Below are 27,529 nucleotides of genomic sequence, written 5' to 3'. Positions count from 1 at the left end.
TCCCACCTAGCAGAACCAAAAGGACCTACAACTAGAATATACAACAATGTACTGGGGAGGCTTTGAGGAGAAGGAAAAAAAAAAAAAGAAGATTGGCAACAGATGTTCACTCATGTGCCAATCTTAAAAAGAAAAAAATAAAAATAAAAATAGAACTGCCATATGATCCAACAATTCTACTTCTGGGTATATATCTGAAGGAAATGAAATCACTATCCCAAAAAGATATCTTCTTTGCCAAGTTCACTGCAGCATTATTCACAATAGCCAAGACATGGAAATAACCTGAGTGTCCATCAATGGATGAATGGATAAAGAAGATGTAGTGTGTGTGTGTGCGTGTATACACACACAATAGAATATTATTAAGCCATTAAAAAAAAAAGGAAATCCTGCCATTTGTGACAACATGAATGGACCTTGAGGACATTATGTCACGTGAAATAAAGCAGACAGAGAAAAACAAACACTGTATGACTTCACTTGTAGGTAGAATCTAAAAAACCTGAACTCTTAGATACAGAGAACAGGTTGGTGGTTGCAAGAGGCAGGATCTAAGGGGTGGGTAAAATGGGTGAAGGGCATCAGAAGGTACAAACTTCCAGTTATAAGATAAATAAGTCCTGGGGATGTAAAGTAAACATGGTGACTAAGTTTTAAAATATTGTATATTTGGAAGTTGCTAAGAGACTAGATGTTGAAAGTTACCACACACACACAAAATTTGTAACTATGTAAAGTGATAGATGTTAACTTATGGTGGTGATCATTTCACAGTATATGCATATATGAAATCATCATATTGTACATCTAAAACTAGTACAATGTTGTATGTCAATTATATCTCAGTAAAACTGGAAAAAATGGTTGAGGTAAATTTTATGTATGTTTTACCACAATAAAAACAAAATTCATATTGTTGTCACTTCTACTAGTGAAAAGAAGATACTATTACATACAAAAAAGAAGGAAATCAAAACACCTCTCAGGATATATAACAAAACTAAATTCCATGCTTATTTTGCATCTTTTAATTAGATATTTCTGATTTATTTTAGATTTTTTTGGTGTGATATTTAGTGTAGAAATGTATGGTTAACATAATTAGTTCTGAGAATCTCTTAACTTTGCTTCTTATGTAGCGTGCATTTAGATTTTCATAATTCAATTTGGTGAATTGATAGCTCTAGAAATGAAAATCCCATTCCTACAAAGACCCACAGAAGAGACATTCAAAATCTCCCTAATTTGTCCAAACTTTGGACTCTATGCTAATTCACACACCTCAGGTTTACAATAGTACTTCAGACTTTGTTTCAAGCTCTCTTTCCATGAAATCATTGGTCTGTCAGCTTATATAGCATTTAGGGGGCAATTCTCATCATAAAGTGTGTTGCATTTACTTTTTCGTAAACTATTGAACAGCTATCAGATAAAAACTCAGGCATAAGCAGGGTGGGATAGATTTGTAAGTCATTTTGATTTGCACAATAATAGCTAACACTTACATAGCATTTACTGTGCGCTAACATAGTTCTAAGCACTTCATATATATTATTTCATTTAATTCCCATAAGAACAATATGAGGTGGGTATGTTATTATTATCCTCACTTTATTGTAAATTATGGCCCAGATAAGTTAACTTGTCCAAAATTACTAGCTACTAAGTGGCAGAGCTGGGGTTTGAACTCAGATATTCTGCTTCTAGCGTTTGCCCTCATGTGCACTGTATATGAAAGACTTAGAATTGAGTTTCCAATTTCAAAATTTTATCATCTTTATATTTTTTCCTGTTTCATGTCTATCTTTCAATATTGAACATTAGGATGGAGATACGGTATATTATTTTTAAATCAACTTTGATGAAGTATAATTTACATAAAACAAAATGTACCTATTTTAAGAGTATAGTTTGATGAGTATTGACAAATCGATCACTCATATAAGCACTAATAGAATTATTTCCATCACTTCAAAAGTTTCCCTCACTGACCCTTCCCAGGCAACTATTGATCTGCTTTATGTCACTATAGATTAGATTTTTTTCACATACATGCAGTCATTCAACATGTAGTCTTTTGTGTCTGACTTCTTTCACTCAGCATAGTGATTTGATATTCAACCATATCGTGTGCATCATTAGTTCATTCCCTTTCATTGCTGATTAGTATTCCATTTTATGTACATATTACAATTTGTTTATTCATCTACCTGTTGATAGACGTTTGAGTTGTTCAGTTTTTGGTTATTATGAGTAAGCTGCTATGAGCATTTGTGTACAAGTGTTTGTGAAGGCATATGTTTTGCTTCTCTTGGAATTTCTGAGACCTATGGTAAGTTTCTGCTTAACTATTTAAGAAAGTGCCAAATGGTTTTCCAAAGTAGCAATACCATTATATACTCTCACCACCAGTGAAGTTCCAGTTGCTCCACACTCTTGTCAACATTTGGTTTGTCAATATTTCAAATTTTAGCTGTTCTAATGTGTGTGTAGTGGTATCTTATTGTGGTTTAAATGTGTATTTTCCTGATGACTAAAGATGTTCAATATCTTTTCATGTGCTTATTGGGCGTGTGTATATCTTCCACTGTAAAGCGTCTATACAAATAATTTGGATCATTTATCTCACTATTAAGATTTAAGTTCTTTGTTGGGGCTGGCCCCATGGCCGAGTGGTTAACTTCGTGCACTCTGCTTCGGCAGCCCAGGGTTTTGCTGGTTCGAATCCTGGGCGCGGACACGGCACTGCTCATCAAGCCATGCTGAGGTGGCATCCCACATGCCACAACTAGAAGGACCCGCAACTAAAAATACACAACTATGTACTGGGGGCTTTGGGAGAAAAAGGAAAAATAGCGTCTTTAAAAAAAAAAAAGATATAGGTTCTTTGTATATTCTGGATACAAATTCTTTGTCAGATATATGTATCACAGATAGTTTCTCCTAGAGTTTTGTTTGCAATTTGAGTTTCTGAACAGTTCCTTTTACAGAGCAAAAATTTTAATTTTTTTCTATTAAGATTATGATAGATTACAACCTTGTGAGATTTCAGTTGTACGTTATTGTTAGTCATGTTGTGGGTACACCACTTCACCCTTTGTGCCCTCCCCTCACCCCCCCCTTTTCCCTAGTAACCACCAATCAGTTCTCCTTGTCTATATGTTAACTTCCACCTATAAGTGGAGTCATATAGAGTTCGTCTTTCTCATTTCGCTTAACATAATACTCTCAAGGTCCATACATGTTGATGCGAATGGAACAATTTTGTCCTTTTTTATGGCTGAGTAGTATTCCATTGTGTATATATACCATATCTTCTTTATCCAATCATCAGTTTCTGGGCATTTAGGTTGGTTCCACATCTTGGCTATTGTAAATAATGCTGCAATGAACATAGGGGTGCATGGGACTCTTGGGATTGCTGATTTCAGGTTCTTAGGATAGATACCCAGTAGTGGGATGGCTGGGTCATAGGGTATTTCTATTTTTAACTTTTTGAGAAATCTCCATACTGTTTTCCATAGTGGCTGCACTAGTTTGCATTCCCACCAACAGTGTATGAGGGTTCCTTTTTCTCCACAACCTCTCCAACATTTGTCACTCTTGGTTTTGGATATTTTTGCCAATCTAACGGGTGTAAGGCGATATCTTAGTGTCATTTTGATTTGCATTTCCCTGATGATTAGTGATGATGAGCATCTTTTCATGTGTCTATTGGCCATCCTTGTATCTTCTTTGGAGAAATGTCTGTTCATGTCCTCTGCCTATTTTTTGATCGGGTTGTTTGTTTTTTTGTTGTTAAGCTGTGTGAGTTCTTTGTATATTATGGAGATTAACTCTTTGTCGGATAAGTAGCTTGTAAATATTTCTTCCCAATTAGTGGGCTGTTTTTTTGTTTCAATCCTGTTTTCCCTTGCCTTGAAGAAGCTCTTTAGTCTGATGAGGTCCCATTTGTTTACTCTTTCTATTGTTTCCCTCATCTGAGGAGTTATAGTGTCCGAAAAGATTCTTTTGAAACTGATGCCAAAGAGTGTACTGCCTATATTCTCTTCTAGAAGACTTATTGTTTCAGGCCTAATCTTTAGGTCTTTGATCCATTTTGAGTTTATTTTTGTGAATGGTGAAAAAGAATGGTCAATTTTCATTCTTTTGCATGTGGCTGTCCAGTTTTCCCAGCACCATTTGTTGAAGAGACTTTCTTTTCTCCTTTGTAGGCCCTCAGCTCCTTTGTCAAAGATTAGCTGTCCATAGATGTGTGGCAAAAATTTTAATTTTGATTAATTCCAGTATATCAACTTTTTTGTTTATGATTTGTGCTTTGCTGTCTTATCTGAGAAATCTTTGCCTACTCTAGGGTGATGAAGATTTTTCTCCCATGTTTTCTTCTAGAAGTTTTATATTTTTGTTTTATGTTAATTTTTGTGTATGATGTGAGGCAAGGTTGGACTTTCATTTTTTTTTTTTTTTTTTAAAGATTTTATTTTTTCCTTTTTCTCCCCAAAGCCCCCCGGTACATAGTTGTGTATTCTTCGTTGTGGGTTCTTCTAGTTGTGGCATGTGGGACGCTGCCTCAGCGTGGTCTGATGAGCAGTGCCATGTCCGCGCCCAGGATTCGAACTGACGAAACACTGGGCCGCCTGCAGCGGAGCACGCGAACTTAACCACTCGGCCACGAGGCCAGCCCCCTGGACTTTCATTTTTTAAAAGTAGATATCCAGTGAAATTTATTAAAAAGATCATTCTTTCCTCATTGAATTATCAGCATACATTTGTCAAAATCAACTAAACATACAACCACAATGAGATATTGCTTCACACCTGTTAGGATGGCTAAAAACAAACAAGAAAATAATAAGTGTTAATAAGGATGTGGAGAAATTGGAACCCTGTGCACTGCTGATGGGAATGTAAAATAATGCAGCTGCTGTGGAAAATAGTATGTCAGTTTCTCAAAAAATTAAACATAGAATTCCATATGATCCAGCAATTCGACATACCCAAAAGAGGTGAAAGTAGGGGCTCAAACAGATATCTGTTCATTATGTTTACAGCAGCATTATTACCGGTAGCCAAAGGTGGAAGCAACCTCAATATCCATTGATGGATGAATACATAAAGAATTTGTGATATATACACATAATGGAACATTATTGAGCCTTGAAAAGAAGAGAAATTCTGACAAATGCTACAATATGGATGAACCTTGAAGACATTATGCTGAGTAAAATAAGCCAGTCACAAAACGAAAAAGACTCTATGATTTCACTTATACAAGGTACCTAGAATAGTCAAATTCATAGAAACAGGGAGTAGAATGGTGTTTTCTAGGGGCTGGGTGGGGGGATTGGGGAGTTAGTGTTTAATGGGTATGGAGTTACAGTTTGGGAAGATGAAAAAGTTACTGAGGTGGATGGTGGTGATAGTTGCACAACAATGCAAATGTACTTCATGCCATTGAACTGTATACTTAAAAATAGTTAAAATGGTAAATTTTATGTATATTTTACCACAATTAAAAAAATCAACTGTTCATATCTGTGGATTCTATTTCTGAACTCTTTTCTATTTCATTGATCTGTATGTCTATCCTTACACCAATACCACATATTTTTTTTTTAAAGCTTGGCACCTGAGCTACCATCTGTTGCCAATCTTTTTCTTCTTCTCCCCAAAGCGCCCCAGTACATAGTTGTATATTCTAGTTGTAGGTCCTTCTGGTTGTGTTCTGTGGGATGCCACCTCAGCATGGCTTGTTGAGCGGTGCTAGGTCCATGCCCAGGATCTGAACTGGTGAAACTCTGGGCCGCTGAAGTGAAACATGCAAACTTAACCACTCGGCCACAGGGCTGGGGCCGGCCCCACAATAGTTTGATAATTGTACCTTTTATAGTAAGTTTTGAGATGAGATAGTATAAGTTCTCCAACATTGTTTTTCCTTTTCAAGATTATTAAGATTGTCATTTTTTTAGAAAATCCAACTGGGAAGTTGATTGGGATGGCATTGACTCTTTATATTACCATGAGAGAACTGACAATGACATCATTTTTGATCCATGAACATAGTATATCTCTACTTTTATTTAGATCTTCTTTAATGTCTGTTGAGGACATTTTATAGTTTTCAGTGTAGAGATCTTGAATATATTTTGCTACGTATTCCTAAATATTTCATAGTTTTGATGCTATTGTAAATGGAATTTTTAATTTCATTTTCTAATTGTTCATTGCCAGCATGTAGAAATACAATTGCATATTGTATATTGCCTCATATACTTTGACTTTGCTAAACTCACATATTGGTTTCAGTCCTTTTTCTTTTGGTAGATTCCGTAGTATTTTCTATAGGCACAGTATGCTGTCTTTGAATAAAGCAGTGTTAGTTCTTCTTTCCAAAGTTTCGTGTTTCTTTCCTTATTTGTACTTGCTAAGACACGAGGAATGATGTTGATTAGGAGTTGTCAATGTGGACATCATTGCCTTATTTTGGATTGTAACTGGAAAGCATGCTATTTTTTACCATTCAGTATGATGTTAATTTTAAATTTCTTACAAATATCATTTATCAGGCTAGAAAAGTTCCATTGTATCAAAGTTTCTTAAAAGTTTCATTCATGAGTTGATGTTAAATTTAGTCAAATGATATTTTTGCATCATAAGATGATCAAATGGTTTTTCTGCTTTGTTTCTTAATATCTTTAATTTAATTGATTGATATTCAAATATTAAACCAACACTACATTCCTAGGATAAACACCACTGGGTCAAGAGTACTATTCTTTATATATATTTTTAGATTCATTATGCTATTTATTAAGGAGTTTTCTGGGTTTTTCCTGAGGGATATTGGTCTCTAATTTTCTTTTCCTGTAGTTTCTATTTTTGTTCTGACATCAGGGTAATGCAAACCATAAAAAAAGATTTGGGATGAGTTCCCTTATCCTTTAATATCTGAAGGAGTTTGTTTAGGATTGGCATTATTTATTCCCTAAAAGATTGATAAAACTTACCAGTGGAATGATCTGGCCTGGAATTTTGTCTTTGATAAAGTTTTGAAAATTTCTTTATTTTATTGAGGTCATAATAGTTTATAGCATTGTGAAATTTGTCAGTCACCATTTAAATATGCCCCTTTACCCGTTATGCCCACCCCCCAACTATCTTCACCTCTGGTAACCACTAATCTGATCTCTTTGTGCATGTATTAGTTTATCTTCCATATGAGTGAAACCATATGGTGTTTGTCTTTCTCTGTCTAGTTTATTTCACTTAACATAATACCCTCAAGGTCCATCCATGCTGTCACGAATGGGACCATTTTCTCTTTTTGATGGCTGCATAGTATTCCATTGTATATATACAGATGTATATATGTATCTATACACCACGCCTTCTTTATCTGTTCATCAGTTGATGGGCACTTAGGTTGCTTCCACGTCTTGGCTATTGTGAATAATGCTTCAGTGAATGTAGGGGTGCATAAGTCTCTTTGAATTGTTGATTTCAAGTTCTTTGGATAAATATCCAGTAGTGGGATGGCTGGATTGTGTGGTATTTCTATTTTTGATTTTTTAATAAATCTCCATACTGTTTTCTATAGTGGTTCCACCAGTTTGCATTCCCACCAGCAGTGTAAGAGGGTTCCCTTTTCTCCACATTCTCTCCAACATTTGTTATTTTTTGTCTTGGTGATTACAGGCATTCTAATGGGTGTAAGGTGATATCTCATTGTAGTTTTGATTTGCATTACCCTGATGATTACTGATGTTGAACATATTTTCACATGCCTGTTGGCCATCTGTATATCTTCTTTGGAAAAAAGTCTGTTCAGCAGCTCCTCTGCCTGTTTTTTGATCAGGTTGTTTGTTTTTTGTTGCTGGGTTGTGTGAGTTCATTATCTACTTTGGAGATTAACTCCCTGTCAGATATATCATTTGCAAATATTTTCTCCCAGCTGGTTCGTTGTCTTTTTGTTTTCTTCCTGGTTTCCTTTGTCTTGCAGTAGCTCTTTAGTCTAATGAAGTTCCACTTGTTTATTTTTTCTTTTGTTTCCCTTGTCTGAGAAGACATGGTATTCAAAAAGATCCTTTTAAGTTTGATGTCCAAGAGTGTACTACCAATATTATCTTCCGGGACTTTTATGGTTTCAAGACTTATCTTCAGGTCTTTGATCCATTTTGAGTTTATTTTTGTGTATGGTATGAGATAAGGGTCTACTATTATCTAAATTGTATGGTATTTGACTTTCTCCCTCTGACTTATCTCACTTAGCATAATACCCTCAAGATCCATCCAAGTTGCTGTAAATGGCGAGATTTAATTTTTGTTTTTCTTATGGCTGATAGTGTTCCATTGTGTATATATACCATATTTTCTTTATCCATTCATTCATTAATGGGTACTTAGGTTGTTTCCTACAATAACCCATTTTATTGATTTACTTTTACTTACTTACTTATTTATTTATTTATTTATTTTTGAGGAAGATTAGCCCTGAGCTAACATCTGCTGCCAATCCTCCTCTTCTTGCTGAGGAAGACTGGCCCTGGTCCCTCTTAGGACCACTTTTGCTGTTTCCCATATGAGTTGGTATGGTGTATTTTCCTTTTCATTTGTGTGCATATTTTTTTGATTTCTCTTTAATTTTTCAGTGATCCACTGTTTGTTCAGTAGCATATTGTTTAGTCTCCACATATTTGTTACTTTCCTAGCTTTTTTCTTGTAGTTGGTTTCTAGTTTCATGGCATTGTGATTGGAAAAGATGCTTGATATGATTTCAATCTTCTTAAATTTATTAAGGCTTCCTTTGTTTCCCAACATATATCTTTGAAAATGTTCCATGTGCACTTGAGAAAAATGTATATTCTGCTGTTTTGGATGGAGTATTCTCTCTATATATCTATTAAGTCCATCTGGTCTAGTTTTGTGTTTAATTCCACTATTTCCTTGTTGACTTTCTGTCTGGATGATCTATTCCTTGATGTATGTGGGGTGTTAAGGTCCCATAATATTATTGTTAATATCTCCTTTTAGGTTTGTTAACAGTTTCTTTATGTAGTTTGGTGTTCCTGTGTTGGTTTCATATATATTTATAAGTGTTATGTCTTCTTGGTGGATTGTCCCTTTTTGTCATTATATACTTCCCGTCTTTGTCTCGCATTGACTTTTTTATCCTGAAGTGTGATCTAAATATGGCCACACCTCCTTTCTTTTTTTTTTTGCCATTAGCTTGGAGCATCGTCTTCTATCCCTTGATTCTGAGCCTGTGTTTGTCTTTAGGGCTGAGATGTGTTTCCTGGAGGCAGCATATTGTTGGGTCTTGTTTTTTAATCTATGCAGCCAGTCTGTGCCTGTGATTGGAGAATTCCATCCATTTATATTTAGAGTGATTATTGATATATAAGTGTTTAATGCTGCCATTTTATCCCTCTTTTCCTGCTTGTTCTGTATTTCCCTTATTTCTCGTCCCATGGATTTCAGATGGCCAATTCAGTTTGATAGTTCTCTGTGATGGTTTTCTCAGTTTTCTCTTTATTTATCATTTACGTCTTTCTTCTGATTATTTGTTTAGTGGTTCCTGTGAGGTTTGTATAAAAAATCTCATAGGGGAGATAGTCCATTTTCTGATAGCCTCTTAATTCCTCAGTCTAAGCAGGTTACATCCTTTCCCTCTTCCCCTTCTAAGTTATTATTGTCACAACTTATTTTGTTTTGTATTGTGAGTTTGTGGTTAAAATGACTAGATTATATTTATTTTTGATGTTTTCCTTCCATTTATCTTTAATCTTTCAACTAAGTGTTTGCTAACCTGTTCTGATACAGGGCTAAAATTTTCTGATTTTGTCTGCCTATTTATCTCCTTGCTCGAGGCTTTGTAAACCGCCCCCCCCCTTTTTTTTTCTTCAGGTATGAGGACTTTCTTGATCATTTCTTGTAGAGGTGGTCTTGTGGTGATGAACTCCCTCAGCTTTTGTTTATCTGGGAAAGTTTCATTTCTCCATCATATCTGAAAGATAGTTTCACTGGATAGAGTATTCTTGGCTTATAGCTTTTGTCTTTCAGAATTTTGAATATATCATTCTTCTTTGAATATATTATTTCTGGTGAGAAATCTGCTGAAAGCCTGATAGGGGTTTCTTCGTAGGTTATTTTCTTCTGCCTTGCTGCCCTTAGTATTTTTCTTTGTCGTTGATTTTTGCCAATTTGACTACTATATGCCTTGGAGAAGGCCTTTTTACATTAATGTAATTAGGAGTTCTATTAGCTTATTTTATTTGTAATTCCAGCCCCTTCCCCAAGGTTAGGAAGTTCTCAGCTGTTATTTCTTTGAACAAGCTTTCTGCTACATTCTTCTTCTCTTCTCCCTCTTGAATACTTATAAGCTTTTTGTTGTATTTACTAATTGAGTTGGATATTTGTCAGAGAATTTCTTCATTTCCTTTTAGCCTTAGTTCTGTCTCTTCCATCTGAAGCATTTCTATTTATCTGTCCTACAAACTGCTAATTCTGTCCTTCGTAATATCAGATTGGTTATTCAAGGACCCCAGATTTTTATTTATCTTATTCATTGTTTTTTTCATCTACAACATTTCTGATTGATTTTTCTTTATAATTATAGTCTCTTTTGTAAAGAATTTGCTCTGTTCATTAATTTTATTCCTGATTTCATTGAACTGTCTTTCTGAGTTCTCTTGTAGCTCATTGAGTTTTTTTTAAATGATAGCTGTTTTGAATTCTCTGTCATTTAATTGTAAATGTTTGTGCCTTCAGTCTTGATTTCTGGGTGCTTGTCATTTTCCTTCTGGTTTGGAGGACTAATATACCTCCTCACACTATTCATTGGGGTAGATTGGTGCCTTCATGAATTGGTAGTATCTGGTCACAGATTCCACCTGCTGCCACTGTGGAGGTGGCAGCAGGAGCTGTGTGTTCTGAACCTGCTGTGATCTCTGTTGTCTATGCCTGTTCTTTGGAATCTATGCTGGCAGGCCCTGTCTGTGATTGCCCGCTCACAGCTGCTGCTTTACTAACGTATGCACATGCAATCTGGCAGGGGTCCCTTGCTCTGGCCAACCAGCCAAGTTGGTGCACTTGGTGGGGGGAGGGGCACTTTCTTTCATGTGTGCAATCCTGGGGGGTGTTCTGACTCTGCCCTCACTATTTGTCCTCCTGGGGTTCTGGCTTGATGAAGACACCCCTGAAATTGCTTACCCTCCTCTGTGTGGAGCTTTCCCACTGCTGGTAGGCTGCTCAGAGAGCAAAGGCATTCCTGTGGAGAACTGCTCTTACCCCCGTCCTCTCAGACCTATGAGTGGTACCATGCCCTAGGTCACTGCTGGGGAGGGAGAGGAGATCCCTTTACCTCCTTCCCACTACCTCCCAGGGGGTCCAGCACCTCCATCTTCAGATATATGGCTGAGTGGGTCTCTCAGATGTCTATTGTGTTGTGTGAATGTTCTCTGTTGGCTTATAAATGTCCTTTTCATTGTATCTTAGGGCACAGAGTTTAAGGGAAGAGCTCACTCTGCCATAATGCTGACCTCACCACCTGAGAAGGTTTTTAACAATTAATGTAATTAATTTAATAGATATAAGGCTATTCATATTTTCTATTCTTCAGTAATTTTTGATAATTTATGTCATTTAGGAATGTAAATTTTACATTCCAGATGCATTGTTGAATTTCCTGGCATAAACTTGTTTGTAATATATTTCCTTATTGTCCTTTCAATATGTAAATGGTGTGTAGTGATGACTCTTCTTTCATTCCTGATATTGATAATTTGTATCTTCTTCTTGTTTTTTGATCCATCTATCTAATGGTTTATGAGTTCTATTGTTTTTTTCAAACTTCTAGCATTTGCTATTATTTATTTTTCTATATTTGCCTATTTTCTATTTTAGGGGTTGACAAACTGTAGCTCATAGGCCAAATCCAGCCAACTACCTACTTTTCTAAATAAAGTTCTATTTTAACATAGCCACACTCATCCATTTACCTGTTGTTTGTGGCTGCCTTTACATTGACAAGAACAGAGTTGAGTCGTTGCATTAGAAACTCTATGGTCTGCAAACTCTAAAATATTTACTTCTGGTCTTTCATACAACAAGTTTGCTACCCCTTTTGTATTCCATTGCTTTCTTCTCATTTCTTTTATTTTTTCCTATGATTAATTTGGGTTTAATTTTCTCTTTTTCTTTTCTTGTTTATTATGGTAAAAGCTTATATAATTGATTTTGGACCTGTCTTTTTTCCCTCTAATATGAGAAGTTCAAGCTGTCACTTTCCTCTGAGCACTGCTTTAACTGTATTCCACAAATTTTGATATATTGTATTTTAATTTTTATTTGGTTCAAAATATTTCCTAATTTCCCTTGTGATTTCTACTTTGACCCATGAGTTATTTAAAAGTGTCTTTTTTATGTTAACAACCAAAATATTCATCAGGAGATGAATATATAATCAAATTGTGGTGTATATATATGCAATAGGATACTACTCAGTAAATCAAGGAAAGAATTATTGATACAGAAAACAACATAGGTGAAAATCAATTTAATCACCCCGAATGGAAGACCAACACACACAAAAATACATTCTATATGACTGTATTCATATAAATCTCTAGAAAAATGCAAACTAATCTATAGTGACAGAATGCAGATCAGAAGTTTCTTGGGGATGAAAGAGCAGAGAGGGACAGAATGGAGTAATGACAAAGCACATCAGAAAATTTTTGAGGTCATAGATTTGTTCAGTGTCTTGATTGTGTGTGGTGATGGTTTCATGGATATTTACGTATGTCAAAACTAATTAAATTGTGTACTTTAAATATGTAGACTCTATTGCATAGCAACTATACCTCAATGAAGCTGCTTTTAAAAGTATTTTAATTTCCAAATATGGGAGGATTTTCCAGTTGTTTATCTGGTATTGATGTCTAATTTAATTCTGTTCAGCGTTTGATTCTAGTCAGAGAACATATTGTATATGATTTAAAACCCAATAAGTTTTCTGAGATTTGTCTTAAGACCTGGAATATGGTCTACCTTGGTTAATGGTCCATTTACACTTGCAATAAGTATATATTCTACTACTGTTACTTAGAGTGGTCTGTGAATGTCATTTAGGTCAAGCTGGTTGATAGTGTTGTTCAAATCTTATATATAATTACTGATTTTCTGTGTACTTTCTATCAATTACTTGGATAGGAGTTTTGCACTCTCCAGCATAATTATGGATTTATTTATTTATTCTTTCATTATTCCTGCTTTTGTTTCATGTACTATAAAGCTCTGTAACTTTGTGCAAACATTTTTAGAGTTATTATCTATTCTTGATGAATCAATCCCTTTATTATTATGAAAAGTCCCCCTAATCCTTGGTAATATATCTTGTTCTAATGTCTCTTATCTGATATTATTATAGCCACTCCATATTTCTTATATTTAGTCTCACATGGTATATCTTTTGTCATCCCTATACTTTTAACTTATATTTGTCTATATATTTAAAGTGTATTTTTTGGGTAGCATACAGTTGATCTTTTTTTTAAATCCAACTTGACAATCTCTGCCTTTTAATTATACTATTTAGATCATTCACTTTTAATATGCTTTTCAATGTGGTTGAATTTAACCCTACCATCCTGCTACTTTTTTTCATCTGTACCATCTGTTCTTTGTTCATTTTCTTTACATTTTCTGCTCCTTTGGATTAAATGAATAGCTTTTAGTATTCTATTTTTATCTCTGAGGTTATTAGTTATGATTTTTAATAGTTCCTTTAGCATTTATAGTTTAACTCATCATAGTATATCTTTAATAATATTTTATCAGTTTATCCATTATATATGATACTTACCTCATGATATTTTCATTTCCCTTCTCCTATCATTTGCCATTTTTGTCCACATATGATGTAAACACCACTATGTGTATCTGGGATCATTTTCTTTTCCACCTGAAGAACTTTATTTAACAATTCTTGTGGTGCAAGTCTCTTTGCAACAAAAGCTTTGAGCTTTTGTGTGTCTGTAAAATACTTTGTTTTGCCTTCATTCTTGAAAGATATTTTCACTGAGTGTATAGAATTCTAAGTTGACAGGTTTTGTTTTGTTTTGTTTTTCATTCAGCACTTCACAGATCTTGTGTCATTGTCTTCTGACTTGTATATTTTCTGACAGGAAGTCTGTGATAATTTTTATCTGTATTTCTCTGTAATATATGTGTCTTTTATTTCCCCCTGACTTCTTTTAAGATTTTCTTTTTATGACTGATTTTCAGCAATTTGATTATTATGTATCTTTTTGTAGTTTGATTAAAGCTTGTCATGCTAGGCTTGGGGTTTATTGGAATTCTTGAATCTGTGGTTATATCATTTTCTTCAAATTTGAAAACAATTTGACCCTTATTTCTTAAAGTATTTCTTTCTGCTCCTTACTTTTTTCTAGGACTCCAGTTACATGTATATTAGTCTTCTTGGTATCCCACAGACCACTAAAGCTCTGTTCATTTTTTTTTGGTCTCTCTTTTCCTCTGTGCCTCTGTGCCAACAGATATTTGGATAATATATATTGTTATATCTTTAGGTCCACTGACATTTTTGTCTTTGACAGTATCTAATCTGCTGTTAATTCCATCCAGTAAAATTATGATTTAACATATTGTATTCTTTCATCTCTACAAATTCCATGTGATTCTTTATCTCTTTTTCTTCTCTTGTATTTTCTTTTAAACTCTTGAGCATATTTATAGCATTTGCTAGAAGTTTTTTCAATTTCTTTAATACTAATCCTATTATTTCTGTTGTTTCTGTTTATTGATTTTTATCCTGTTTATTGGTCAACTTTTTTATTCTTCTTGGTATTCATAGTGCTTTTTGAGTGGATACTGGACATTGTGAATATTATATTGTTGAGCATCTTGATTTTCCTGTTTTGCTTTATATTAGTATTGGGTCTTGTTTTTCAGGCAGTTAAGACTCATGGATCAGTCTAGGCTTGTCAAGGTTGAGGCTTGTCTTAAGCTTTGGTAGGATGGTTGCTGAGTAGCCTTTAAACAAATTTTTAGCCTTACTACTAAGGCATAACCTCCTGGGGTCTCTGCTGAATGCCCAGGGTGATTAACAAGGACTTTCCACTCTGGCTGGTCTGAAGTTGAACATCTCCCATCCCTGTGTGAACTCTAGTAACTGCTCATCTTACTTCTTCACATTCAGTATTTGCTTGGACTTGGACTGCTTTCCCCTGTGTACACACCTCTTACTATTCAGCAGAGACTCAAGAAGAACCATATGCAGATTTACGGAGCTGATTTTCTGCATAGCTACCTCCTTTTTGGAACTCTGCTTCACAGCTTCTAGATGCCTTAGCTTCCCTGACTGCTGATCTCTGGCTGCTCAAGCCTACGAAGGCTTGAGAAACCCCCTCCTTGTTGCATGGTCTAGAACATACTTCTAGGCCAAAAGCCAGGGAAATCATGGGTCCCATTCAGCTTGTTTCTCTTTTCTCAGTGATCACAGATGTGTTCTGCCTGTTTTTTAATGTGTGAAAACATGGGTTTCATATATTTTGTCCTGTTTTTTACTTATTTACAGTGGAAGAGTAAGCCTGCTTCTTGATACTCTATCATGACCAGAAGCCAAAATCTGGTTTGTTATTCTTGTTACTGCCTTAATCCCTCAGAAATACCTTTCAACAGTTGCATTTTTGTGTGTGTGTGTGTACGTGCTTGTGCATTGGATATTGTTGGTTCCTTCTTTCTTAAAAGATTCTCTTCCACTAATTTATGGAATATATACTAGTCTGATTTTCCTCTCTTGCCATTTCCTTTAAGATTCCTTTTCAGGCTCATCATCGTCTACCTGGGCATTATATTTTGGAAGTTTTCAAGGCTTAGTTATAGATTCCTTTCTCTTTTTATCTCATATTCTTTCCCTGGGAAATCTCACCTATAAAAACATTAAAGGTCACCAGGGCCCTCAACCTTCTATCCCCAGCCTAAATCTCTCTTACATACTCTAGACCCTCCTGCCTACTTGGATGTCTCTAAGGCAACTCAAAGTCAAGTTAATAATATCATGATCCTCTCACCTGCCCTGACCCCTACTCCCAAACCTGGCCCTCTTCCAGTGTTTCATGCTTTAGTGAATTATACCTCCACCCTCTCCAGCAGTGCTGGTCAGAAACCAAAGAGAGATCTTGGACAGTTTCCTTGCTTTATTCCTCTGCCTTTCCAGAATGTGCCTCTTTATGTATTCTCTCCATCAGCAAGTCCTGGCAGTTTTACCTCTTAAAAATTGTTTGACTCTATCCATTTCTCACCATTGCCACTGAATTGGCCCAAGCTAGATATCACCTCTCATCTGACCTACTGTAGCAGTCTCTTACTTGGCCTCTGGATGTCCCCTCTAATCATCCATCCAAATCTGTCCTCAATACCTCAGGCTAAAGTGATCTTCCAAAATGTGAATCTAAGCATGTCCCCTGCTTCTTTTAGATCTCCTCAATGGATTCTTGTTGATTTTAAGATAAAGACCCTAATCCTAAACAAGGCATAAAAGGCTCTACATGTTTTAACCCTTGCCTACCTCTCTTTCTTCTTCTCTTACCACAATACCCCTTACTCTGTTCTCCAGCCACACTGGCTTTCTTTTAGGTCTCGAAAGATGTTACTCCCTTCTTGTCATAGAATCTTAGCATATGCAATTACCTTTGTTTGGAATGTCCTTTGCCACCTTCAAATCACACTCTTCTCCAGATTATTTTTCTGTAGATTTCAGCTCATGTGACCTCTTCAATAAAGTCTTTCTTTCCCTTTAAAAATACAGTTTGTGTATAATTGTATAAAACTAATTATATCACTGCCACTTTGTCCCCAGTGGAAATAGCTTCATGTCTTCAGCACTAGGCACTATATAAATATTTGTTGAATGAAGGAATGAATGAGTCAATGATTGCCTTTTTATTTTTATTGCATCATGAGCATGGTAGATCCTAAATGAAAATTTGTGGGCCACTTTATGAATTATTGCCTAATGTGCATCATTTCATATATTCTGAATGACAGTTTATTTATAGCCATTTAAGAATGAGCTTCATATTTCACTGAAAATGATAGCATAGAAGAATTTAATTTCAAGTAAACTTTCATTATAGGGGCAAATTCTTAATTTTTAAAATATGGTTAAAAGATTAACTTCCTTGTTGCTATTTGCCATTTGTCTTTCTAAGGGGAAAAAGCCTACATTCAAAATATTTTGTTCAGTTTTCAACTGTATAGAGTGTGTATTTTCACAAAGGAGGTGATAGTATCCAGTTTCTAGTGAGGGAAATGAGTTTATAGTGGTAGTTCTGACATCTCTCTCCTCTCCCACACATACTCCTGAGCACCATACCCCTATATTGTCAAGGCATTTTTGTTGTCCAGCTTAGCTGCCATTTATTAGCTCTTATGTGCCTAGTCCTATGTTCCGTGCTTTAGAATATCATGAATCTTCAAAACAAGTATTACCAATAATGCAAAACATACTTACTAATCCTGTTTTACAAATTATAAATTGAGGCCCAGAGAAATTAAGTGACTTGCTCAAAGCCATAGTTAGTAACTGCCAGAGCCAGGATTTATGAAGCTCCAAAACCTATATCCTTTCTGCTACTTTTTTGTGAGACAATTCCTGATTCTATCATGGAAAATTGAGAGTTGACTTCAAATCTGTCTGTTCCTTGGACTTTATGATATCAAATTTAGTTAAAACATTATCTTGTAGAAAAACTGGTTTCTTTAAACTTTCATGACTCATTCTTAATACAACCTGTCTATAATAATTAAATTTTCATAGAGCTATTTCATGACTCTATTCTTAGGTATTGTGATTTTTCAATTCTTTGGAAATCAATAGCATTATTTTGATACTTGCTTGTTTCCAAATATTAAAAGCTAAGTAATTTAAGCATTTTTGCTCAGTTAGTTAGAACATGATCTTGGTATTGATCAGCATACAATTCTGTTGACCTCCCACAGGAAAACCCAGCCCAAAGCTAAAACTAATGCTACTTCTGGCTCACATTTGGGTTATTATCTTCTCTAATTGTGAAAAACAACACACAGAGCCAAGTTTATATTCTGTTTCTAATATGACCCTGAAAAAAAATTGAATGGGTTATAACTCCTTTTGTTCTTCTAAAAGGTAAAATGTGTGTTTTCTTTGGCATGCATATATTCAATTGCTCACTCATTTGTTCACATAACAAACATTCATTGAGTGCTTCCTACATGCCAGGCATCATTCGAGGGGACATAATGATAAACAGGACAGACAAAATATTTAGCCCATGGACTTTCTGTTCTAGTCAGAAGAAACAGACAATCAGACAACAAAATAGTGATAACTGCTGATGAGAAAATATAGCAGAGTATTCTGATTAAGAGGATTAGAGATGGTGGGGGGTTATTTTGGACAGGATGGTCACATAAGATCGTTTGGTAGAGGTGACATTTGAACCAAGACCTGAATTATGAAAATGAGTCAGTCATTTGAAAAACGGCAAGAGCTACTTTCCAAATAAATGCAACAGACATAGAGGCAGGAATGACCTTCGGAGGTACCAGGAACAGAAAGATGGTGTTTCTAGAACATAGTTTATAAAGCTGGAAAAGGAGGCAGGGGCCAGATCTTAAGGAGTTCAAATAAACTTAAAGTTACCATCAGTATCTTCTAAAATAACATTATTGACATTATCATATTTGTCTTAGAATTCACTTTATCTCCCTGGCACTGTTTATTAATTATGACACAAAGAGAACCAAATGTCATCATAAAGTTTTAAAAATTGAAAGCTTCCTTAGGAATTACCTAGTCCCACCCCTTCATTTGGAGAAAAGGCAATTTGAGCCCAGAAAGGTTAAATACTTGCAGGAGTTAACTCAGCAAGCCTGGAGAGGTGAAGATTTGAGCTCAGGCTTCAGTACTGCAGGGTCCAGTGCCTCTTCCAGGAAATCAGATTTTAAGAAAACATTCATAAATTTTTTTTTATTTATGGCATTTCTGTGGCTCTCCTGTTTTCCATTAGATTTTTTAAAAATAAATTTCCATAATTTAACCAGTATTTAAGTATAATGAATTGTTTTAGATTTGGATTGTACATTAAAAAAAAATCTTTGGCCAAATTCTTATAGGAGCAGAATAATGCAGATAATGACTTAGTATCTATCTTTCATTTGACTTTCATTGTACCATCTGCAAAGGTTCTTCACCTGGTGTTCTTATACTTTCAGGGATAAACAAATGGGCTTCAAGTTTCTACTAACCCTCTGAAAAGATGCACAACATTTCACATGCTTGTGAGTATCATTTTGAGTCCTCCAAGAAACGGACATCAAGACAGGATTAGACAAGCTCAATTTCTGGGGAAATACCTAAAGAGGATAAAGGAGGAGGAACAGGAGTAGGTAGCAATGAGACCACAATGCAGGTCTGACATCTGTGAAGGGAGAAAGGGAAGGAAGGATTGGGTAGAAAGTCTCAAACTGCAGTATAGTTCCAAGAAACTTGGGGAGTCCCCAAGTAAAAGTTGGTGGTTGGAGGCATCCTGTGTTGGGCAGAAAGGCACTGACACTAGTACCCCTGCCACACTTGGTTATTGGCTCTGATTAGCACCAGGGGCAGTGTGGTCATGGATCCAAGCGGGCAGCAGCTGGGGCTGACCGTCAACTCTGCTCCTGGCAGCAGTTCTCTAGAAGGAGATCCGAGCAGTGCACTTCTAGAGCCACCACACTGTGCTTATGTCCATTCCTTTGGGAAATGTCATTCCTTCGGCTTTTGTCATATTTTCAATGTGTTTGGGTCCCCAAAAAAGTTCAGAACCACTGACTATTTTGATATCTAAATGGTTAAACTGTATCCTGCAGAGACCAAAGTATGGACTCAAATTTATTACCAAAAGTCAAGAAACAGGGCTTACTCACTGAACCCCTGAAAATTGTAAAAGTGTTTCCATTATTTCTTCATGAGTGGAAGAGACAGTCTTACTTTTCATATTCATATTTATCTCGATGAAAGCAAATAGTGTCAGAATCCTGGCTGCAGGGTTATATGATAGGATGCATATGTACTTATTTTTCCTTAGAGGAAGAACTAAAGATTCAGAGCATGGATGATGGACACACAATTCCTGGGTTCATACCATGATTCTGCCGCTGATTAGCTGCTTGACCATGGCTAAATTACTTCCCCTCTCTGTTTCTCAGATTCCTCTTTTCTAGCATGGACATAATGATAATAGTGCCTGCCTCCTTTGATTGTGGGGAGGATTCAGTGAGGCGATCCCCAGAAAGCTCCTCACACAGTGCAGACACACACTATTTCTATGATCTTGAAATCTTGGGCACTGAGCACTGCAGTGTGCCCTACTTGAACAGATTCAGCAATCTAAAATGTGAACCCCAGGAGTGAATGAATAGATGAAGCTCTGATCCTTCAAGCTGCAGAAGGAGACTTTGAAGAGCAAGCCCTTACAACACATTTGAAAATTATTCCATGAAAAAGTAGTGTCTCTCGTTGGTAGTATTTGAGGAGATATGAAGGTTTTTTCTTTGTGCTTATTGGTATTTTTAATTAAAAAAATGATTGTATGTTCACTTGTATAATTAAACATTTTTGACATTATGTCCAATTCTTTAACACATGTGCTTTTTTTTTTCTCTTCCTCCCCAGAGCCCTAGTACACAGTTGTATATTCTAGTTCTAAGTCCTTCTGGTTCTTCTACGTGAGCTGCTGCCATAGCATGGCTACTGACAGATGAGTGGCGTGGTTCTGTGCTCGGGAACTGAACCCGGGCTGCTGAAGTGAAACATGCCAAACTTTAACCACTAGGCCATCAGGGCTGGCTCTACATCTGCTTTTTAAAGCAAGTTATAGTTATAAAGGTGATTTTGCATAGAAGTGGATTATTCCATAGTATAAAATTATTATTACTGCTGTTATTGCACAAAATGTTTAAAAAGTTTTCAACCATGCTCTGCGGAGCTTGACCTTTTTTGACGAATTGCTTTCTGTTTGGGTGAGCTGTCTTTCCTCCTTTAACAGCTTCCTTGATTTCTCTCAACCTATTTTGTCTGTAATTCTTTAATTCCCAATCTCTTTAGTGTAACCACTTTTCACTATTCCTGGTCTAAACACTTTTAGTAAGACAGATATGATAAAAAGTTAAATAAGCATTTGAAGAGTTAAATGAACATTTGCAAATTATTTAGTCCAGTGGTTGGCAAAGTACGGCTCAAGGGTCAAATCTAGCCAGCAGCCTGTTTGTGAAATAAAGTTTTATTGGAACCATGCTTTTTAGAATACAAATTGTCTATGGCTGCTTTCCTGCTACGCAATGGAGTTGAATAGTTACAACAGCGACTGTATGGTCCACAAAGCATAAAATATTTACTATCTGACCTCTTACAGAAAAGTTTGCCAACGCTTGATTTAGTTTACCCAAAGTTTTAAAAAGCAGGAGAAAAATAAAAACATATCTCGAACAGGATAGCTTGTTGAAGGTAGGAATTAGGCCTTACTCATTACTTTATCCTTAGTAGCTGGCCTAGAGCCAGGCTTACTGTAGATACTAAATGAATAATTGCAGAATTGAATTGATTGCATTAATTTTAAAAATTGAATACTTATAATTAAAAAGAAATTTCCTCCCAGTATGTTTTTATTAAAGTTGGCACTGTAGAGTAAACTAGCTGGGCTAGCCCATTAGTGACCATTATAAATAATCTCCCTGGGGTGATTTGTGTTACATTAGAAAAACATTCCTTTTGTGAAAAAACTATTAGTTTAATGGAATAATATGTCTGAGAGAGAATACTTGACCCCCTGCTGCTTCTTTTCACGTTTTGCTTTTTATGCTAAGATTCCTTTAATAATTTCTTAATACTTTAGGCATGATAATTCATCAAATTCCTAGACTCACATGATGAAGCTCTCCGAATATTTTCAGTAAGTGGATTTTAGTACCTGGTTTGGAAAAATTGTTTGGGTAGAAAAACTTTTGTATATAGTTACATATGAATTACAAAATTAACTTTAATCCTTGTTATATTGCTGTAAAGGTCAAATGTTTTAAGCTATTACAAAATCATTTGTATTCAAAATTTCACAAAGGAATCTATCTTTAAATAGATGATACTTTTTAAAAATTGAGACATGGGTTTCTGGTTTTCTTTTTGTTAGTCCATTTGTTTTTGTGCGATGAACAAGGACATCAATTAATAACAACTTTGGAAAATTTCCATAAAATGCTTCCTATTGATAAGGCTCATCTGAGACACTTTTTTAAAGCCAGGGGGAAGGAATGAATAGGTGGAGCATGGAGGATTTGGGGAGCAATGAAACTATCCTGTTTCATAATATAATGGTACCAAAGGGATAGTGACAAATATCACTATACATTTGTCCAAATCCATAGAATGTACAACACCGAGAGCGAACTGTAATGTAACCTATGGACTTTGGATGATGACAATGATGTATCAATGTAGGTTCATCAATTGTAAAAAGTGTACCACACTCGTGGGGAACGTTGATGATGGGGGAGCCTTGTTTGTTTGCATGTTTGGAGGCAGAAGGTATATAGGAAATCTCTGTAATTTCCTCTTAATTTTGCCATGAACCTAAAACTGCTCTGAAAAAAAAAAAAATCTTAAAAAAGTAAATGTCTTAGGCCTCTCTCCTCTAAATACTGCTTCACAATTTGTGGAGTGGGGCCCAGGGCTCTTTCTTTTTTAAGCATAAGCACCACAAGTGATTCACATCATCAGAGAAGTTTAGGAAATACTACTTTAAAGAATACCTTCTGGGGCCAGCCAGCGGCATAGCGATTAAGTTCATGCACTCTGCTTCAGCTGCCTGGGGTTTGCCAGTTCACATCCCGGGCGTGGACCTATGCAATGCTTATCAAGCCATGCTGTGGCAGGCATCCCACATATAAAATAGAAGAAGATTGGCACAGATATTAGTTCAGGGTCAATCATCCTCAAAAAAAATAAGGAATACCTTCACGTTTTCTCAATCATGTATAAAGTAATGTGAATGGTGCTTAAAAAACTTACCTAGATCCATCATATACCCCACTGATGATGAGATCCTTTTAATATTCACACATAGAATTTAATATTTGCTCTTAAGCTAAATATTAGATAATTTTATCAATGACTTAGAGTGAGGTTTTTTTAATATTCCAGTCATTGACTCTTCTTCAATATTTTGAGCTTATTTGGGTCACAGATTCCCTCAGAGAAGCTGATGAAATGCGTGTAATCTCTTCCCAGGAAAATTAACACACAAAAATTTTGCATTTAATTACCAAGTTTCTACTAACCCTGACATATAAAAAAGGACTCCAACAATAGACCAGTTTAAAATTTATTCTTCATTTGAGGCCCACTTTATTTTTAATATTGCTCTATAGCTGGATATCTTTACCCTAATTTATTTTTTCTATCAGATGTCATACAGTCAAAAATGTAATAACTGTATCAGTATTCTAACTGTGTGTATCTCTCTTTCCAGTTAAATAGGACATATATTGTCATTGTGTTTCTTTTCCTTAAGATGTCATTTAAAAAAAATCTCATGTATTTTGATACAACTGTGGATTTGGGGGATGCTATTTATGGAAAGAACGAGAAGCTGACAGTTTGTTGGCAGAATAATAGAGGGACAGATACCTTGAGGCTGGGTGAGTCCTGATAGGCATGGGATAGATGAAAGAAGATGCCTGGGGAAGGAGCTGAGGTGACCAGAAGCCAGCAATGAAAATCCTAGGGCAGACTGGAGTCAAAGGGGTAAATTCAGAGGGAGCTGGCACCTTCCTTGATTCCTCCCGAGTTTTAGAAATGGGAATTCAGTGAGGGATGCAAACAGCTTGGGTGGCAGATGGCTTTGGAGGGAACTGTATCAACCCAAATTTGAGCATTGTATCAAAAACTCAGGCAGAAAGAATTTTGTTTTCTTCAAGGTCTTAGAGATGAGGTTGGGGTAGGGGGAGAGCAAGAGAGGAATATTGAGTGGGGAAGAAACGGGAGTGGAAGGAAAAGAGAGAGAGTGAGAAGTGAGACAGAAAAACAGACAAAGGGAAAGAGAGAGAAGTTCTGGAAAGAAGCCACACTTATATTAATCTAGACAAAACTGGGCTCATTGATTACATTGGAAATGTAATCTGTCTACCTGGCTGTAATCTCAAGAGAGTGTACTTTAAAATGACTTCCTGAAAGTATATCTTGTAGTGTTTTATGCCTCACTGTGAGGTTGGAAGAGTATTGGAGAATACAAAAGGGCCGGTTTCTCATCTGTGTGTCAAATTATAACTCAGGGCTCACACTAGCCCACAGGACAATTTTGAATGAATTAGAAACAGGCAGATGCAGCCCCACACCAGGGCATGTGGCTTAGCCAGCAGAGTACAGTTAAGATTTCAGCTCTCATTTCTATCACCAGACCTGCTTGTGCAGAGAACTCCCTGCCCAACACTATGTGTCAGCTCTGTTCCAAAGAATTGAATTTCTGCTTAGGATTCAGGCAGCAGAGAAGATAAGGAGAGGCTTCGGATCTGTGTAAAGACCTTTCAAGTCTCTTACAAGCCAGAGCATCTATGATATTGTGATTTGTTTCTAGGATTCAAACTACCCAAATAAATGTGAATCTGGGTAGCAAGGTTACAGAGCAGGCAGGTTTGAAGGAGATGCACATAGAGTGATGAGGAGGAAGGAGATGCTGGTCCACTCAGCCACATCACATAGAACCACCCCGGCAATCAATAAAAGGGCAGATGTTTCAGCCAGATTGCTTCCACATCCATAAGCTAGTTATAATCTTTATGCTTTCACAAATAATCATAGAAATAGGTTCAGAAGTCACCATATTCATATATATATATATATATATATATTCACACACACATATATGATTGATATACATCCATATTTTATGTATACATATATTCATGAATCCTAGCCATTCTTCCATATGATTCCATACAATGTATTTTACACTATTACAATACCAACAAATGTACTGTCCAAAAAATGCAATTATTGTAAATAATTCCTATTGTGTCTATTATAACAAAATATGAAATATGTAAATAAAGAAGTCATTAACTTGTCTAGGGGATTTTAAAACCATGTTCTTTAATATTTAATGCTAATTAACTAAACATCTAACACATTTTGTTCTTATAAATGATTAAGTTGAAAATATTTTGCAAATTCACGGAAAATCTGGGTAATAAGATATTGCTGATCAAATATAAATTGTGTCACTGTGTTTATTTCTATCAGTTTGGGTTGTCCTTAATTAAGGGGGGAACTTTTCTTCATTTAGATTTACTAAACATCATCTCTTGTGACTAATAAAGTTTATAGTTGCAAGAGGTATAGAGGTACTTTATCTTCCCCTATATATAAATTATGTTCGTTGGTAGGCTCAAGACATTCTCTTTAGGACTTTTTACTTTATTAAAATAGGCAATTTTTAAATTCTTTTAATTTTTTGAATCCCTGATACTTGGTATGGTTCAAAAATTAAAATGATTCAGAATGTGTGCAAAAAGAATCCCAACTGCCTCCCCAGCCCTGCTCCTCCTGGCCCTGCATGTAACCATTTTTAGTAGTTTCTTGTTAATCTTTTCTACATTTGTTAATGAAAGCACAAGAAAACACAAATATGCATTCTTTTTTCTCTCCCATTCTTTCAAAAACAGGCAAAATTTAAAAATTCTCCCCACAATACCTTTTTAATCCTGCAACTGGCCTATCCATCAGCTGGTAACTTACCTCTTCTTTGTAAAGAAGATTAATGAAATCGTCTACAGACACTTTCACAAAATCTCCAGTTATCAAAATTAACAAGATGATTTTAAATAGACATTGGTTGATTGCAGTCTTACAAGTTTCAGAATGGTTTGGATGCAAAGTGACTGGAATATTCTGGTGTACTGTCCAGGTTACTGTCTTCCTGGTATGATGATTTGGATAACTGCTGTACTATTTCTTCCGTAATTTTAGAATTAGGTTAATTTCTAGCATAAAAGCTATGCTAAAGATACCACCTGGGAAAGTGTATACTGATTTAGGAAATGGTTAAGGATATTTTACGCAAATTTAAAAATCTCTTAATTTCCAAATCTTGTATAAAGTGGAGATGTTGCAAAAGAGTTTACCTGTTTAAATTTAGAATGCTGACAAGTTTTTGATACTAACAGCTGTCTCTGGTATGATCATATCATCAACTGATTACAGAACTGCAAGTTTTCAATTAACTTGAGCCCTTCCTTCTCCTCATTGCTCATATTTCCATTCAGGGGTGGCTAGGCATCCTCATTTACTAATATGGTTTTGTATTTCCTGTTGCGTATTACTAAAGCCTTGCTCCTAGTCCCCAGCATTCCATGCTACCAGACCGTGCTGCACCATCAATGATTAGGGTGACCTTCAGTCCCTGCCACTGTGTGTTAATAGAGCTCACTTTCAACCGCAAAAGTGTTCTTGATTGGGTAAGAAATTTTATGGTCATCCTATGAGATTTCCCAATGATAATAACAGCTAACCTTTACTGGGCATTTGCTCTATACCAGCAACTGTGCTAAACCTTTGCATATATGATTTCATTTATAACTGCCTATAGCATAACTTCCATTAGACAAATAGTATTATAGTACTTATATTACAAAAGACAGTGGAAGCTAAGAGGTTAAGTAATTTACCCAAGGTCATGCAACTAGTAACTGAGGAACCAGGACTTGAATTCGGGCCTGTTGGATCCACACAATAACTGTTTGTTATTAAGACTGTGTTATTAGGACCAGTCTGTGGCCACCGGTGCCCAAGTTAGTCTGGCAGCAGTTTGAGGAGCTGGGGACCACTGAGTTTCTTTTGATTGCCTTAAATTTATTCAGTCCATTCATTTGCTAAATAAATAAATTAGTTCTTTTTCTTTTTCTTTTTTAAATAAATGCCAAGGCCAAACAATGATTTTTTTTTTTTTTTGAGACAAGACCAATAATCTTGGCAGTGTTATGTTACAATGGCTTTTTAAATGTTGTGCTAGATGCCATTTTAGATGTGAAGTTTGATGGGTGCATTAGGGACAGTGGTTCACTGTTCCGCTTTGGAAAAGCTGCTGTCAGGTTTGTGAACAGCTTTATTGTTCAGCTCACATAAAGGTCATAGCTCTAAAAATACACAGTTTAATGGGTGATGTAATAGATATTTTGTGTGTGTTGAAGGTCTTTCCCTCAGTGGTTGGAACGAGTACCTTTGTGCCTTCTGAAGAGAAGGTGTACGTACGTGCAGTGTGTGGACGTGTGTGTGTGTGCACACATCTTGTCTGAAAGCCCAGTCTTACACACTGGCACAGTGGGTTCTTAGATCTCTATCTATGACATGTCAACATCTGTGAATCTATTGTATGTCATTGGATTTGACAAGCATTTTGTCTGGGTAACTTCGAAACACAGACTTTGGGTCAGAAAAAAA

General features: G+C 35.8%; 1 protein-coding gene across 9 annotated transcripts in view; it reads left to right on the top strand.

The window, feature by feature from the left end:
• CCDC148 (coiled-coil domain containing 148) overlaps positions 1–27,529 on the top strand; it is a 227,087-nt gene that overhangs the window by 13,151 nt on the left and 186,407 nt on the right. For 2 of the 9 annotated variants that reach the window (XM_070507883.1, XM_044768882.2), the window contains exon 2: positions 19,279–19,344. The exons of the other annotated variants lie outside the window; for them this stretch is intronic. Coding sequence is in view for 1 of the 2 variants with exons in the window: in XM_044768882.2 (XP_044624817.1) it covers positions 19,323–19,344 (22 nt within the window). In the remaining variant the exon portion in view is untranslated. The remainder of the gene's footprint in view (positions 1–19,278; positions 19,345–27,529) is intronic. 9 annotated transcript variants of the gene reach the window in all.

The sequence above is a fragment of the Equus asinus genome, chromosome 4 (genome assembly GCF_041296235.1).
Source record: "Equus asinus isolate D_3611 breed Donkey chromosome 4, EquAss-T2T_v2, whole genome shotgun sequence".
NCBI lineage: Eukaryota > Metazoa > Chordata > Mammalia > Perissodactyla > Equidae > Equus > Equus asinus.
This window is presented reverse-complemented; position numbering and strand designations above follow the sequence as displayed.